This window comes from Ziziphus jujuba, chromosome 11 (genome assembly GCF_031755915.1).
Source record: "Ziziphus jujuba cultivar Dongzao chromosome 11, ASM3175591v1".
NCBI classification, from domain to species: Eukaryota; Viridiplantae; Streptophyta; class Magnoliopsida; order Rosales; family Rhamnaceae; genus Ziziphus; species Ziziphus jujuba.
In genome coordinates this window covers 15,489,054-15,506,734 of record NC_083389.1, presented here as the reverse complement: position 1 = coordinate 15,506,734, position 17,681 = coordinate 15,489,054, and the positions used below count along the sequence as shown (strand labels likewise).

The 17,681-nt window shown below is 30.8% G+C and overlaps 2 protein-coding genes across 3 annotated transcripts; both read left to right on the top strand.

Annotated features, from left to right (window-relative positions):
* LOC107432656 (peroxisome biogenesis protein 16) lies at positions 1–3,780 on the top strand. 2 transcript variants are annotated; one of them, XM_048466016.2, is made up of 9 exons: positions 1–451; positions 1,337–1,394; positions 1,878–2,094; positions 2,191–2,501; positions 2,592–2,857; positions 3,026–3,093; positions 3,174–3,235; positions 3,330–3,392; positions 3,425–3,780. In XM_048466016.2, the coding sequence occupies exons 1-8, from the start codon at positions 383–385 to the stop codon at positions 3,389–3,391; spliced, it is 1,113 nt and encodes a 370-aa protein (XP_048321973.1). In that variant the 5' UTR covers positions 1–382; the 3' UTR covers position 3,392; positions 3,425–3,780. The 2 variants fall into 2 exon arrangements, with proteins under 2 accessions (XP_048321973.1, XP_048321972.1); XM_048466015.2 differs by having other exon boundaries at positions 2–451; positions 3,330–3,780.
* Positions 3,781–13,499: 9,719 nt separating this feature from the next.
* On the top strand, positions 13,500–16,167 carry LOC125419646 (transcription factor TCP9). Its single transcript, XM_048466000.2, has one exon. The coding sequence runs from the start codon at positions 14,087–14,089 to the stop codon at positions 15,194–15,196; it is 1,110 nt and encodes a 369-aa protein (XP_048321957.1). The 5' UTR covers positions 13,500–14,086; the 3' UTR covers positions 15,197–16,167.
* Positions 16,168–17,681: the final 1,514 nt, after the last annotated feature.

The following is a 17,681-nucleotide window of genomic DNA, read 5'->3' as shown; positions in this document are numbered from 1 at the left end:
AGATCAAGTCCAAATTGGGGTGAGCTCAGTTTGTAGCAGGATAAAGGGTAAAATCGTATATTCAGTTGTTTTGTTTAACACCAAAAACATAGAAAAATATTTTGGGCTTCTTGAATATCTCTTCCTAGTTCCACTGCAATCTTTCTCTCGCTGACCCTGAATCCTAACTTTGGTGCAATATCGCGGAAATTCTCTGTCTTTCTTCGTCTGGGCATCCTGCAAAAAGTGCAAAAGACTTGACTATGTGGGTTGTGCTAGGTTCATGGTGGTTCCTCCAATTAGGGTTTGAGTTTGGGCTCGGTTCTTGAAGAAAGCTGACTTTTTTTCTTTTTTTCTTTTTTTTACGTGTGACTATTGTTTCTGAAAGAGTTCATTTAAAGCTATGGAGGCATATAAAAAATGGGTTAGGGAGAACAAGGACTATGTTCATTCATTGGAGTCGCTGGCCAATGTAAGCTTTTCAATTTCTCTTTCATTTCGGTTATATTTTAATGATATACTTATCAACTAACGTATTGCTATAGTCATGTATAGCTCTTTTTCCTGTTTGTCAGGGTTTTTTGTAGTATTTGGTTATGTGGGTTTTGTTCTAGTGTAGCTTGGATTAGAAATCTGATTTAAAAAAAGGGGGGGAAAAAAAAAAGAAGGTAATCTTGAACTGTGTTCAGAAAATGGATATCTCATAAATTTTCACAATTAACAATGATGAATTCCAATAACAAGTATTATTGGCATTGGCTGTAGTTGGTCTTTTCTGTGCTTTTGCATAATGTATATCTATGCTTATTATTTTTCCTTCTTTGGTTCTCTTTATAGTTTGGCTCTTTTGGGATTTTCTTTTGTTTTGCAATATGATTAATGGTTCTAAAAATTTATGTACACTTTATTTTTGGTCATCATTTGTTGAATTATCTCAACGTTTTGGCTTTCCTGTTTTTTCTATGGTTTGTCAACCTTTTTAAATGGTATCTCAAAATGGTGGAAGGAAAAAAAAAAAAAAAAAAAAAAAGGGTCTGTGAATTGTTTATGTATAGGAATCTGATGCCCCTCTAAGGTGTGTGCTAAAGGAAACAACGATCTTGTGCTTAAGAGTGGTCTCCAGACACTGGTTGATGCAGTCTTATTCAAATTTCATGCTTTTCTATTTTTGTTGTATGGTTCTGTTGTGTATGATAGTCAGTTTTGTTTATGCATAACTTGTGTCTTGTTTTTGTTGTTTTGCTTTCACCATGTGGTTTTTTTCATCACCATAATGTCTAGTAAATGATGAAAATCCATGGCAAAGATACTGTTGATTATGTTGGTATAGTTATTTATCTGTTGGAATATTGTGCAGGGATTTACGTGGCTTCTTCCCGAACGATTTTCTGATTCAGAGATAGGACCGGAAGCAGGTTTTGTGAAAGTTTGGTAACATTTGGCTACTTCTTGTTAGCTTATATGATTGATAGGATTTCATTTCTCCTCTAAGAAAGAACATTATTTTTTGGGTCAAATAAGTAATTCTTTGTTTGATCAGCTCAGAAAATGGACTAAACGGGGTTTCATGTTCTTTATGCCTTTTCAAGTTTCAACTTTCAAATAAATTAGCGATAATGTTGGGCTCAATTGACCTAACAATATTTGCTTCTTGTTCTATTTTGCCAACATTGTTTTGGCAAACCAAAATTTTATGTGTAACTGAAATCATATTTTTACATTTATTTTTTCCTTGTTTAAACTTTATTTTAGTGCAGTGTAGAACTTCGCATTTTCTACACAACATATTGGTGTTTTGCTTTGTAACAGTATTTACTTCCTCAGTTTAGTTCTTTGAACTTTGTGTCCGTGCAATGTAGAACTTTGTGTTTGTACTGAACACTGGTAATTTTATGCAGTAACTGCTATTTTTGGCATAATCACTGCTATCAACGAGCATATAATTGACACAGTTCCTCCCCGGAATCGTGCTGGCCCTAATGAACCTCTTTCTTTTCCTTATTCATTGTGCATATCTGCACTGAAGGACTTGGAAACATTAGTTGAAGTTGCAGCCCAGCATTATTTTGGCAATGAGAAGAAGTGGAATTTCATAGCTATTATGGAGGCCTCCAAGTAAGGAGCATTTCTTTGTATTGTATGCCCCATAGTTATTGTAAGCAGAAACTATGTTATTTTGACCTTTTTTCTTGGATAATTAATGCTACTCAGGGTGCTCGTTAGATTAGCTTTGTTCCGGAATAGTGGATATAAGATGCTTCTACATGGAGGAGAGACACCAAACGATGAAAATCATTTGAATGCTTCAACTTCCCAACGTGAAATTAGTGGTTCCATGAATCCTGACGGGTATTATGGGCCTGCTTACTCAAGGAATAATCATGGGCACAACCCATGGAATCTAGAAGGAAGAGCGCTCTCTGCACTCAATGTGTTTGGAGAAAATGCTAGGATGGTCTCAAACCCAGTATGGTTGCGGAGGGTTCAACACCAACATGCTATTATGGAGCCTCCAACTCGAAGTAAATACTTATAAAAAAATTCAAAGATGGGTTAGAAATGTAATTATAATTTATAAAAAATCCTACTAATTAAAGTTTTTAATCATACAGATCCTGTAGTTGAGAGGCCAACCCTTTCTGACATATTGGCCAAAAAGGGTCTTCGTGGGGCTTTATTTGTGGCTGGGGAAGTTTTATTTATCTCAAGACCCCTTATTTATGTTTTATTTATACGGAAGTATGGAATTCGATCGTGGACTCCTTGGTTTCTTTCACTGGCTGTGGACTTCATAGGGGCGGGCATTCTTTCACAATTCATGTTATGGGAGGATGGTAGCAAAAAGCAGTTTCATCTTTCTGAATCTGAAAAGAATGAGGTAGGGTATTTTGTATTTCTTTTCTTATATTGTACACTTTTGGGTGCACCTGATAGATAGCCTCTATGAGAATGGAAATGTGATGTTTTTGGAATTGACTTTCTCTTTGTAATGATATTATTCCGTCGCAAGAGTTAATGCTGAATAATTTCAATGTTAATCATTCAGATTAGAAGACGAAAGATGTTATGGGCACTTTACCTCATGAGAGATCCGTTTTTTAGCAAGTATACCAGGTAATAAAGTATTAATATAAATTTGCATTCCTATCTTTTAAATCATACTTACAATATAACTAATGTCGTTAAATATCCAGGCAAAAACTCGAAATCACCCAGAAAGTTTTGGAACCTGTACCCTTTATTGGGTTTCTTACAGGTATATGGTCGATAGAGATTCATTTTGCTTGCAAAACTCTTATGATTTTTAGGGTGAACTTTGATTCATAAGTTTAAGCTGTTGGTATGTGCAGAGAAAATTGTTGAGCTTATTTTAGGAGCACAGACACGATACACGTATATGTCAGGATCGTAAGGTGGAGACTGCAGTAAGCTACAGGATCGTAAGGTGGAGACCGCAGTAAGCTACGCTTCTTACAGTTTTTTCATCTTTGTTTAGGTGGGAGAAAGTAGTTGCTTCTGGAGAACTAGTTCCCTCATGTCGTAGGAAGTGCTTCTAATGTGTTTTCTTTATATATTGTTCTCAAGCGTCGTCCGGCGGCTGTCACAAGCACCCAAAACTGGTTCCTTTTTTTTTCCTCCCTCTCTCTCTCTCTCTCTCTCTCTCAAAAGAGAAGGAATTTGTTACCATCTTGTAGAACTTTATAGTTTTCTTGTAGCCAGGATTCATTTATGAAACAGAAAATTGGAATAAAATTGTTTTACATGCAAAAAGATATGTGTTTGTATACAATCTTTTCTTCACTCTGTTCATCTTTATAAGTTCAAAACAGAATTGCATAAATTAACATAAAAGGACTTCTAATGTATCGTTTAATTCTTTAAATTCATCTGCGAAGGCCCTTTTGCGCAATGGAACACTTTTTTAAAAGTTGGTTTACTCTCCGCTATTCTTCTCATCTAATTACCCCACAAATATCTTGGCAAAAAAAAAATAATAATAAAATGAAATAATAGAAAGTAACCCCACAAAGAAATTGTTATTCATAGGAACGATTTTACCGCAAATAATTTGTATTTCTCAATGCGTATGAACATCAATACTTTTACATGACAGACTTCAGGATTATAGACGAACCAAATTATGGACTAAGGATTAGATTTTTTAGTCTTAAAATAATTTTCATCCTCTGTTAGTGTTAAACGATCTTATAGATAACAAATGTCTTTTTGAACTACAACAGCATTTTAAATTTTAAAAAACAAAGAACAATTTTTGTATACATTCTCTTTCATGCTAAATGAAATGATTATTATTATTTGTTTTTAATAATAGAATATCACTCATGTAAATATATATATATAAGTAAAAAATCGCACTTGTTCTGAAAAGATATAATGCTTAAAAAGTTTGAAGCGTTGAGAGGTTGCATGGTTTCTAAAACCAATGAACCTTTTCAATACGGGTACTCTTTCGCAGAAACATTCTTTTTAATTTTTTTAAAATATAATTAAAGAGTTTTTACAAATCAGGTATAACTAAGTCAAAACCTTTTTAATTCTGTTCACAAATATTCCTACAAAAATAAAGCTGTTTCGCTACTGGTCCAGCTCAATATTTGGTGTTCTTTGAGTGGGACAATTGGTGCTTGAAGTTTCTTGTTGAACTTGTCTTTTACATTGACTTTTCTAATTTTGTCATCTTCTTTCGGTTGTTGTCTTTCCAATCTCAATGTAAATTTAAGCATTTGTGCACTTAAAACAAGTTTTGGATTTAGGTAAATTCGTAGAAGAGGGAAGGTATGGGTCTCTGATAAACTAATAATAATAATAATAATTAATAATAAGTGTAACACATAAGTAATACGTTAGACTAAATGGTCAACTTTTTTTTTTATGAAAACATAATGGTCAACATTTTCAGCAAAAAATTAAAAAGAAAATAAACATAATGGTCAACATGAAAGGGGTATAAAAATAAAAATATATAGAAATTTAAGATGATTAAGACTTTACGCAGAATTACACGGAAAAATAAGAAAAAAGAAAAATGACTTTATGAAAAACTTATAGAAAGGGGCTCCTATATGCCAAGTCAAAAAGTGACACATCATGTTTTTTGATATTTTTAAAAATAAAATCGGAATAAAGAAAAACCAACCCATAAATTTTATTTGGAACCAAATATTAACTATTATTAGCAATTGATTCATCTTTTTTGAAATTGGTTGAAAATGTTGTTCCTATGTAGTTGTACTAGTAGCTAACATGGTTTTGTCCTATATTATTAAAAAAAAAAAAATACAAAACTTGTCAAAATATTTACTAAATTTATTTATAAAATAATATAGTAAATAATATGATAATATTTTATTAATTTATTTTTTATTCATTTATTTAATTTAATATATTAATCCAATATAGAATGATATATAAATATAAAGAGTGAAATTAATATCAACTTTATTTAATGATTTTAATATTATATTTTTATAAAATTTTTTAAAATTTTTGAAAATTAAATAGAAAAATCAATTAATAATTTAATAAAAATTAAATAGCATATTAAAATCTTGTTTATAATCTTGTACAACCTTGATAAAATGTGAATACATATTTTGGACCAAACCTTGCGTGATTAATAAAAGAAATTGTGATGTGTATATATATATATATATATATGTATATTCACAAAGGCCAAAAGAAAATCCTGGTCCCATAGATGATAAAGGTGGCCCACAAGGAAGATTGAATTAGTGGTAAGGAAGAAGAACGTGTCAGAATTCCATTTGCAGTGGCAGTAGGCCTGGTTGGTAAAGCTGTAAAACCATGGTGGGGTGCAGTGGGGTTGGGGTCCCATGCAGCATAATATCGAATTAAATAAAAGGGTCCCACTCCCACACCACACCCCCCGGCCCCCTCCCCCACAAAAAAAAAACATAAAAAAGTGGTCCCCATCCGATAAAGTAAAAATAAGAAAATGGGGACCACCTAAGCAAGTGGGTCTTAAAAACCATACCCCAAATTACTTGTGGCCCCTACCCAACCCTTCCAAGTGGTGTAGGGGTGGTGAGGGCCCAGTGGTAGTAGAGTAACCAAAATGGTGAAGGGACCCACCACTCCTGAATCCACAACGCAACACCCCCAGCACTACTTCAATGGTCCACAACCCCCCCACCCTCAATCCGCATTGAGTGCATCTGTATGGGCCCCCACCCCTCCTGGAAGAGAACCTTTGGGTAGGGTCCACCGAGTCATTGTGGAATTCAAACCGTTCGATTGACAGCTCGGGGGATTTTTCTTTTTTTTTTTTTTTTGTGGTTAAATTTTTGGGTGGGTCCCACTGAGAAGGTTTTTCTATTTTTAAGACTGGTCGCACACAGCAAGTTGTGTGTACAGTCAGTCATGCAGCTGAGTGGCCAAGATGGAAGTGTGGGCCTCTCATATTCTCCCAACCCATCCATTCAAGCGTTAAAAGCCCACCGGCGCATCTTAGGATTTATGCGCTTCTGTATATTTTAGCATTTTAACTGTTCTAGTCTCTTCCATGTGGGCCATTAGCCGGCACCACATCGACAATTACCAATGCTTTTCTAATTTTTTGTTTTTTAGAAAAAATATATATTATTTTTTTTCCTAATTATTTTTTATATGAATTTGCTGAATTTAAAATTTGATGTTGGATTTTCTAATTATTTAATTAGAAAACAAAAATACATAAAACTAACCAAATATGGTCATATTGGATTGATTGAACAATTAATAAGTTTATAACTATAGTTTTCTATGTTTTAATCTAAGATCTTTAAATTTAATAAATTAAATATCATTAAACTTTCCAAGTTGTTATCCTATTCCTAATAACAATATATGTATATATAGATATATATAATTTATAATAATAATAATAAACTAGATGTAATAAGATATAATTTTTACAATACATTCATAAATTGCATAATTCTTTTTGATATCAAGAAAGCAAAGGAAAAAGAATGAAGACAGCAAAGAAAAAATGAAAACTAACTTTCAAGAGGGTTCTACTACCCAAAAAAAAAAAAAAAAAAAAAAAAACTTCAAGAGGGTTACATTATTAGATTGAAATTAATGTGAAGCTAACATCCATTAAGTCAAAACTTTAAAGTTTTGACTTCTATTGTATAAGTATATAATTATTAATTTTCGGCCAAAAAACAAAAAAAAAATAAAAAAATCGATCTATTAATCCTAGTTATATCTCAAGCACTATTTTGTAATCTAATGATATGTGGCATGTTGCTAAAAGAATGGAAGGATCGCTAATTACTTCCTGAAAAAGATACTTTCAAAGTTAAGAGAAAGCTTAAAATGATTAAACACTAATCGTTCAAAAAGTATGCCTTTTTTATGGCTATTAGTTTAGATTAAAAGCATATCAGAAGCCCCTTTAGGCAAAGTATAAAAAAAGTAATAATAGTAATAATAATGATAATTTAAGAGAAAGCAGAAGCTTATATGTTAAACTTTTTAATGTTGATATGCCATGTTTGTCTAGCTTGTTTAGATACACATTTATGTTCAAAGCAACTAAACTATTATAATTATCATTACTATTAGCCAAGAATTACTATGTTATTAATAACATTAAATTTATTAAAATATTTATTAATTTATTTATCAAATGATAAATGATATGATGAATAATATGGTATATTTATTTATTTATTTATATTTAGATTATATGAATATATATTATTTAATAAATATTTTTAATAAAGCCTATAGTTATTACTGAATGAAATATAATAAATGTATAAAAAATATATTAATGACGAGTATTTTTTTTTTCTATAATTTACAACAATTTCCTCGCCCTCACCCTCGAATCCACAACCTCCAGATGGCATACCAGCTGAGCCTATCTCATTTTATCACTTGTAATTAATATCTTCATATATTGACATATTTACACAATTATTAAATATATTAATACCAAAATGGGGTAAAAAAAAATAAAATTCAGAATTGCAAGCACAACTAAATTTAAACTTTTTTGTTAGACCTATTTAAAATATCACAAGTGCATTCCAAATTGAATCATCTTGTCTAGTAATCTATGATAATAATGTGAGGATTGGTATAATCTATAACAAATTCAAAAAATCCAAATCCCTATTTTATTTGTGGTTTTTTGCACCACTCTTAATATATATATATATATAATGTGAAACAATGCATATATATACAATAAAACTTCAATAAAAATATCTTTAACTTTTATAAATTAAGAGTAAATAGATTCAATCATTTAAAATATTTAAAATCTTTGAATTTGATGTTATACATGTAAAATAAGAGCTAGGAGGTCCACCATCATGGCGAAAGGTTTAAAGTCTTCGAATTGATGTTATATATGTAAAATAAGAACTAGAAGGTCCACCACCATAGCCAAAGTTTTAAAGTTTTATAGGGCAACAACCATAAATTTAATTGAAAGAAAAATAGAAAAATGAAGAGATGTTTGAACCACTTTAGTAAGATTACCGACAAGTAACACATAATTAATGGGCCACTTAAAAGTTGGTGAAAACTGTAACTAAAATCACTTTCTCATTGTTTAATTTACCTGATCTACATGATGTTTCAAATTTTTTTTTTTCTTTTTAATTAAGTATTTGGCTAATCACCACATCACGCACAGCTAAAAAAAAAACATTTTATGTAGGGGGTACGCCATTTATATTTTGTGTAAGTTTCAATAATCATATAATTTAATAATCTGATGCACAACATGAAACTAAATCATATATAACCTATCAAAGAACATATTCATCTTATTAAGAATGATTTGTTATACCATGTCGTTCATATAACCTGTGCATATAAAAAGTTGTTGTTCAACAGTAAAGAGAGCTAAACTTTCTTTTGCAATTGCAGTAAACCTACTCTAGATACCTCAAGAAATTAATGGAACTGATTCCAGGAGTTCCAAAAAAAATGTGATTATTATTAATTACTTACTATATATTAAATTAATTATATTGAATATTGATTAATAAATGTGCTTGAAATATCTCCGGTTTCAATATTTTTGGAATTGTGTATCCAATATCAATGTATCATCATTTCCAATATTTTTATTTTTTAAATTTTTATTCTCTTTCTTCTCATGTGAGATAACCTTTAGATAATTTTTCAATGATTTATATTAATCGAATCCTCGTGCTAGGTTGATTAAATATATATCCTTGCGCTATAGAGGAACACAAAAGAACACGCTGAGTTAATTAAATTTTATTTTCATCAAGTATTTAAAAATTGTTTTCTTAACATTTTATATATAACATTATTTAAAATTCTAAAAAATTATTTAAAATTCTAAAACAATCATTTAATCAGTAAGTACACGAATTTTTTTTTCCTCAAAAAAGAAAAAAGTGCACGACATTTTATACTTATAGATGGAAATGGAATTGAGTACAAAAAGATATAAGCGCATATATATATATATATATATAAAAACATAAGACATCTTTAACTTAAAAGATTAATGAGTTCAGTTATTTACAATTTTTTATATGATAAATGATAATATATTATATTAAATCTAAATCTTTAAATGATTGAGTTCATTTATTTTTAACTTAAAAAGTTAAAGATGTTCTCATTGAAGTTTAATTAATATATATATATATATATATACGTATTTATTATAATGGATATCTATCCATCATTAAAGTGTAGATGTTTAACATCAAACAATATGTTGTTTTATATTTATGTCCCATAACATGTTTTATAATATTAGACATCCATGCTATGATGGAGAACGGCATAACAAAATTATATATATTATACCTTTTTTAGCCACATTATAAAACTGTGAAATACGATATAGAGTTTCATGGCGTGTCCCTTAAAAAACTTACCATGACTCATATTTAGAAAATGAGCTAGCATAGAGAATTAAATCATGCTATTGAAGTTTCTTCTTCTTCTTCTTCTTCTTCCATTTTTATTTTTATTTTTTCCTTCTACGACCAAATTAAATACTGACTTTCGAAAATATAGATCATATACAATGAAACATTATTGCTCTGCTGAAATTGCAGAGTATTTATGTATAAATTTTCTGGCATGTGACTGTTGGAGTACTTTTACGTATAGAGATAAGATAGACATTAATTAAATCATTATTCTAAAGCAAGCAATGAGAAAAATCCACATCACTATATGCAATGTGTTATCTTGATTAGAATATCCAACTTGTTTTAATCTCCAAAACTGCAATATATCTGCTCACTGCTCCACTAAAATTCAAAGATATTTATATATATATATATATATATATCCTGTCCAACAAACATTTTGCATGCATGTGGCCTTCTGCATACATATGCAATTTAATTTGAGCCAAAGTCAGCTGTTCTCTCTTTACCTCATATTCAACATATAATTGCATAACTAAATTGAATGAGTTACTTCTTTTCAGGACAACCCAGAATGATAATAAGATGATCATAAATTTATGAGATAATTCTTTTAATGCATTAAATAGATTATAATGGATGGTAATATATATAATAATTATTTTATCAAAATATCTTAATTTTATGAAGTCAAAATATAATGTAAATAAGTCAAGATAAAATACAAACGATTAAGAAAGTGTTTGAAAGTGCTTTTGAAGCTCCAATTAAGTGCTTTCAAAAAAAAAAAAAAAATTAAAACTATGACATGTTTTTATTAAATATTGAAAAGTGCTTTTTTGAAAAAATAAATAAGCAATGAAAGTGCTTTTAAAAGAAGCACAAAGGTTGCTTCTCTAAATAAAATGTTTCAGTATTGTCAAAAAAAGAAGAAGCATTATTTGCATTAATTAAAAAATATAAATATAAAAAAATAAATTTAAAAATGTTTTTTATTGTGTATAATAAAATATTTTATCACTAATTTTATAAAATATTTATTAACAAAAGTGTTAGAAAAATAAGTGTTATGCAAAATAAATATCTATAAAAAAACACTTCCAAATACACTTTAATTTGCCTCACTAATTTACATTACCTGTTTACTTTATAAAATTAGAATATAAAAAATGATTAAGATTGGGCATATATATATATATATATATATAACAATAAAATAAAAACTTATATGAGATCATTCCAACAGAGCATCAAATTGAAAAAACTTTGAAAACCCAAACTTAGCAATTATCTCTATCTAGAAATAAAACAAATACAGACTAGAGGGAGTTGTGGTGGAATTTCTCCTTTTAAAATTTATTTTAAAAAAAATATACATAGATCGAATATTACTTGATACATATGCTGAAGTATAATTAATCCTTCAGTTTGGCTAAAATCACATTTTATGTACTCATAAAAATTTTAGTTTAAATTAAGTATACCACATGTAATACTCAGTATATATGTTAAAGTATAATTAATCCTTAAGTTTTCTGATTTTGTGAGTTTGAAATATATATATATATATATGTATAAATATAAATATATATTTGATTTGTATAATTAAATCATTAATTAGATTTCAATTCGGCAATTATCATATTAATACGATTCCATAAAAAAAATTAATAATAATAATGTAACTTAAATGCTTATAAGTAAATTTTTAAATAGATAAGTAAAATTAAATATAAACTAATGAAATACCATTTTATCATGTAATCTAATCAATAAATTGTTACATAATTTGGTATTTATAATATTTTTGACTAAAATCCAAACCAACCAAAACTAAACCGGAATTGAATTAATGAGAATATATTCAATTTGGTTTGATTTAACCTAATGGTTCATTTGAATTCGATTTGACCAAACCTACATGCATCTCAATTAGTGTCTATTTGGTAGTGTTTTTTTTGGGATTAAAAGCTTTATTTCAAGGCCAAAAACGTTTTTATTAAAAAGTAAAAATGTTTGTCAAAAATCAACAAGCACTTGTTGACCAAAAAAAAAAAAAATTTTTAAAGCTGTTTTATAGAAGTCCAAATTTTATGATTCTCTATAAAAATTTTTATTTTTAGCTTATATAGAAACTCAATAAATATTTAATGTAGTTTTTTTTTTAACTTATATAGAAACTCATTAAGCATTTAATATAGCATTTTTATTTACAATTAAATATTTATTAATTTTTTAATAATTTTTTTTTTATAAAAAAAATTATATAAAGTACTACAAACTAAAATTCTATTTTCAGTAGTTATACTAAACGAACTTTTATATTCTATTGAATAAGCTACTCGGTATCCAATATAAACTGCCAAATGGTTTCCAGCATAATTTTTGTACATACAAATTCTACTACATGCATAAACTACTGCAATTACTTTAATGCAACAAATAAATTTTTTTTTTCTTTCCATCAACGAAATTTTTATTGAAAATTGCAATAAGGATAAAGATCCATTTTGGTGTTGATGCATTGTCCAATAAATAAAATAATATATATATATATAGTAGTTCCCTATATATATATATATATATATACATATTCATGTGTGTGTGTGTGTGTATAAAAAGCAAGAAACAGCTCTAACATGAAGGAGACTTTTCATTTTGGCCTGAAACTTGGGGCCATAACTGGAAGCAAATAAAACAAGAATTTAACGGAAAGATATCAAAACAACAATTAACCAACACCACTAGGAGCTTGGTCAAAATGATGGACACCAAAAAGATACTAATATGAAGGAGAGTTTTTACAGTCGAAAGGGAAATTTTACTGTTACCACTTGATTGAAAATGTCAATAATATTAAAACGTAATTGGTAGCTGTTTGGTTAACTAAAAATTATAACACTTTTTTATTTTCAAAAACAAGTCAATAGTTTATTTACTCTTCAAAAACTTCATTTATTTGCAAATTCATCTATCAAATCCAAAAAAAAAAAATCTACTCAATTTTTTTTTTTCCTTAAAGTGGTAAAGGCACTATTATTTCGTATGGCAAAGTTTCATATTCAAATTCTCCCGTCTATGACTGAAATAAAAAAATATTTCTTTAACTTTTATTTGTCATTTTCATGTCCCTTTTTTTTTCCCCACTATTATTAATATTTTTCTTCTTCTTCTTATTATTATTCTAGTTGCATATACGTTTTAAGTACCAAAAGTCTTTCTAATCATTATCATACATCAAATAAACTTACAAATTTTTAAATATCATGATAATAATATTTTTAAATTCAGTATAATTCATATAAAAATATATATAACATAAATTACCTAAAGGAGAATATCAGTCCAATTTCCAAATTGCACATGGTGAATTTGTGACTACTCCATCGGAATAATTCACCAAAAAGAAAAAATAGAACACCCCATGGGAATAAGTCAAATTTCAACTCAATTATTTTAAAAAAAACCTCAGAAAAAAATAGAAATTAATCTAGACATTTTTTTTTTTTTTGTTGAATAAAATTAACCTAGACATATTACAAGAAAGTGCAAGTCCAACTAGGATTGCTCATTTTCGAATTTTGCTTGCCCTACGAATTAATTCAAAGATTTTACTAACAAAGTACCAACCCACATATAACCTCACAAAATACTTTTTATTTTTTTAGAAATCAACCTCACAAAATCAAAACAACAAAAAAGGAAAAAAAAAAAAGAAATTAAAGTAATAGTTAATACTATAGTAAATTGGGAAATGATGCATATTTTTCTCATTGGACCCATCACCACCTTTGACCCAAAACCGAACAGATAAACCCCTTAAACCATGGGACCCACCACGTGTCATCATCTAGTGGGTCCATTGTTTTGTTGTGTGATGGGCATAAAACCGTAGGATTATTTCTTTTCCTTCCCTTTGAGCCCTCATTGATACATTTGTTTTTTTGTTTTTTTTTTTTTTTTTTTGAAGCCTTTACTTCGTGCTTCTTCTAATTCTTCCCTATTTAAATGGTCACTCATATCTTCTCCTGTGGTCGTCTTATTTTACTCCTTCCTTTCTAACTCCTACCCTTTTATCTTAAGCTTCCATTTTTTTTTTAATTTCTTCTCTCTTTCTCCAACCTACCGGAAAATTCTTTCTCGAGAAAATTTCTGGGTTTTTATCCTTCTCTACTGGGTCTTTCTTAGTTTTTTTCTCCGTCATGGCTATGATTCAGAAGCGCGAAGTTGAAGAAGACCACGTGACACGAGCCGTTGATCTTAGTATCAACGATAGGGGTGAACAAGCAGAGAAAAATGATTTAAACAGAGAAAGCGGCTCGTCTCCACGAGCTCCGGAGTCGGCTAAGGCACTCGTAGTCGCGCCAAAAGAAGAGCCGGAGCCCGACATGGAACAGAGATCGCCGTCGCCGACGGCGGCGCCGATTATGCAGGTCGTCCCTGTGACTCAGCAGCAGCCGAAAAGGGCTTCTACCAAGGACCGCCACACCAAGGTAGAAGGTCGTGGTCGGAGGATCCGAATGCCCGCGACTTGTGCGGCTCGGATCTTTCAGCTGACTCGAGAACTTGGCCACAAGTCCGACGGAGAGACCATTCGGTGGCTTTTGGAGCACGCCGAGCCGGCTATTATAGCCGCCACCGGTACTGGAACCATACCGGCAATCGCTATGTCCGTTAATGGGACGCTAAAAATCCCCACAACGGCTCCGAACCCGGAACCCGGTGATCCACCCGTTAAGAAAAAACGGAAACGACCCGCTAACAGCGAGTACGTGGATATGAACGACGGCGTTTCGGTCTCTGCAGGGTTGGCTCCCGTAGCCCAAGCCCAGCAAACTCTTTCACAACAACAGCAACAACAACAACAAGTGGTTCCTCAAGGTCTCGTTCCCATGTGGGCAATACCATCAAACGCCGTCGTTCCAGCTGGAACGTTCTTCATGGTACCACCTATGGCTTCCATTGCCGGACCTTCAACGCAACCACACATATTCACATTCCCAGCGAACGGAGCGCCGTTCATCAACATCTCGGCGAGACCGATTTCTTCCTTCGTTTCCTCCATGGCTAATTTAGCCACGCCGGTTCATTTCCAAGCCGGTTCAGCAAATTTAAGCTCGACTAGTTCGGCTTCAAAACCAGCTAAAGCTCAATCTGTATTGGCTCCGAGTAATTCAGGTTCAGCTTCAACGACGGGTAGTTCAACAACCACGACAACGACGACGACGACTCAGATGCTGAGAGATTTCTCTCTGGAAATATACGATAAGAAAGAGCTCCCTTTCATGTCTAGGTCTTCATCAAAACATTGAAAAGCACTGGGAAAAAAAAAATAAATAAAACCCATAAAAAAATAAATAAAAAAGTGTTTTTCAGCGTTTTTTTGATGTTTTCGTTTTTTATTGGTGGCCTTAAGAAATCCCATAGGAAACGAAAACAAGGGAAAATTAGAGAGAGAGAGAGAGAAGCGGCACGTGCTCACGTGAGGGTGAGATTGAAAGGTGTTGCACGTGTAAGGTGGGGTCGGATTAGGCGGAAAGATGGGGACCACATGAGTGGTGGGTCAACACTGAGAAAAACAAATAATAAAATTAAAGTGTGGGGTCCATATACGTAGGGGCTCGGCTTTGGGTTCGCTCCGTGGACCGTGCAAAGAGTTTTTATAGAGTGTGGGGCCACCTGATCTCTCTCCTCCCCGTCATGTGATGGTGGGCGCGGGCCCCTAGGGTGGGAAAAGAAAAAAACGGTGGGCCCTACGGGACCGTTCTCGCACTATTTCCGAGGAGGGCTTCCTTTCGCGTGTGCGGTGGTCCCCACGGAAGGGGGTTCGGTGGTCCGACCAAGACAAATGGATTTTAGGTCGGGAATTGCGACACGTGGCCACTGCTTAGCTTGCCGATGATTGTGGTGACCTTTTTCCAGTGCGACACGTGGGACATCTATGTGGGGCCGAGGTTTTTGTAAACCAAAAATAAAAAGAGAAGAGAAAAATGTGACGATGATGATGATGGTATTTTTATGTGGATGATGATCCAATTAATTGCTATTTTTTAAGTTTTTTCTTTTCTTTTTTTTTAATTTTCCAACTCAGGAGGAAGAATTTTAATTTTGTAAATTGTACAGCGCTTTTTTGTTTTTTGTTTTCGTTTTTAGTATTGGTCTTAGTTTCCCACTAATTTCCCAATTTAGCATCTATTATTTTTAATCAATAAGTGTAAGGAAAAACTCCTTTTATGTTCACACCAAAATAAAAATTTTAAAAAGTCAATCTTATTTTGTCTTTTGTGTAAATTTAAAGCACCTGTTTGCTAGTCTTTGTGACTTACTTGTTGATAATTATCATTTTTTTTTTGCTTTTTTTTGACCAAAATCTCAAAGAGCAACATGATATAAACCCTAAAAAACATTTTCAAAAAGGAAATAATTGGATAATAATTATAATATAAATGAAAGATAATAGTATAATAACAAGAGCTACGAATTTTAATGGGAATTTTGTTAAAAATATGTGGAATTTTGTTATTGTTGGAGTTGGCCATTGAAATTGTGAGGTACCGGGGATATGACACGTGAGAAGGAGATGACCCAATTGCGTCTGGTGTACGGTCATACTCATATGTGACCATCTGACTTGCTGACCCCATCTAAATATGGCCCCCACACTAAGTCACAGGCTGGATCTAGAATGGATCCACGCTTAGGTTGTCCACGTGTTCGGTTTCATTTTTCTTCATTATGAGAATGTTATGCTCGGTCCCACTAGGAGCTTGGATTATGCAACATGTATGAAATTTACAGAGTTGCTATTTATTTTTATCATTTTATTATTAATAATGCTGATTATCAGAATTGGGACGAATGCTGAGATGAAATCATGATTATTTATTGGCTGTATTTAATTAATGTTTTTATATTTTTATTTTAAAATTTAATTTTGAAAAGTGAATTATCAAGTGGCAGTGTATGAATTCTACTAATATTACAGTTTGTTAATTATTGATAAATTAATAATACTATAAAATTATGTATGGTAACTCCAATAAAATAATGTCAAGGATGTTAAATTTTTGGTTAATAAATTTAATGAGTTTAAAATTACTTCATAAATTTTATAAGTTTTATGTTAGATAAATTTTGTACCTGATTTTGTTTAATTATTTTATAGAGGCTTGAAGCTCTTCTATTAAATTATCCGAACGAAAACCTTTATAAAATTGTTTTTAAAGGGCATATTTCAAAAGGTATTGCTTTAGATTGGGTAAAAACACCTACTTTTTAGTTCTATTTATGTTTTTGCACTTTTACTTTTGATGTTTCACAAACTAAGAAGCCTTCCCTGAATAAAAGATTTAGAAAGAGTTGATTGAGATATACAACGACTCGTGTTTTATTTTTTCAGGTTTTATACATAATTAAAAAGACTTAAAAGCTAAAAAGGTTGTAGATTTTGTGGGTTTGGTTTAACTCCAATGGACAATGAGAAAAGTGGCCAAAAGAAGACACCCACTCAATATCCTAATGAAATTATGAATCTAGAAAGAGGAGAGGGAGGGTCAAAGAGGGGACATGAAAGAGAAAGACACCCCCTTTTTTTTTTCTTTCTTTTTTTTTTAAATTAAGGATTAACTGTCATTTAGTACCAATTTGAAATAATTGTATTTTTCATTTTCAAATTTAAAATGTTGAAGTTTAAAATTTTAAATTATTTATCACATTTTAATCCAATTGATTTTCTCTCGTCTACTATTATTATTATTATTATTACCATTTATCTTTCATTGTAAAAAGTTAAATTTC

Bases quoted from the DNA above. Each gene is read 5' to 3' on its own strand.
- LOC107432656 (XM_048466016.2), top strand. From the start codon at position 383: ATGGAGGCATATAAAAAATGGGTTAGGGAGAACAAGGACTATGTTCAT. The intron at 1,395-1,877 runs GTTTTGTGAAAG...AATTTTATGCAG, and splicing joins AGAGATAGGACCGGAAGCAG to TAACTGCTATTTTTGGCATA. The intron at 3,094-3,173 runs GTAATAAAGTAT...TTAAATATCCAG, and splicing joins TTTTTTAGCAAGTATACCAG to GCAAAAACTCGAAATCACCC.
- LOC125419646 (XM_048466000.2), top strand. From the start codon at position 14,087: ATGGCTATGATTCAGAAGCGCGAAGTTGAAGAAGACCACGTGACACGA.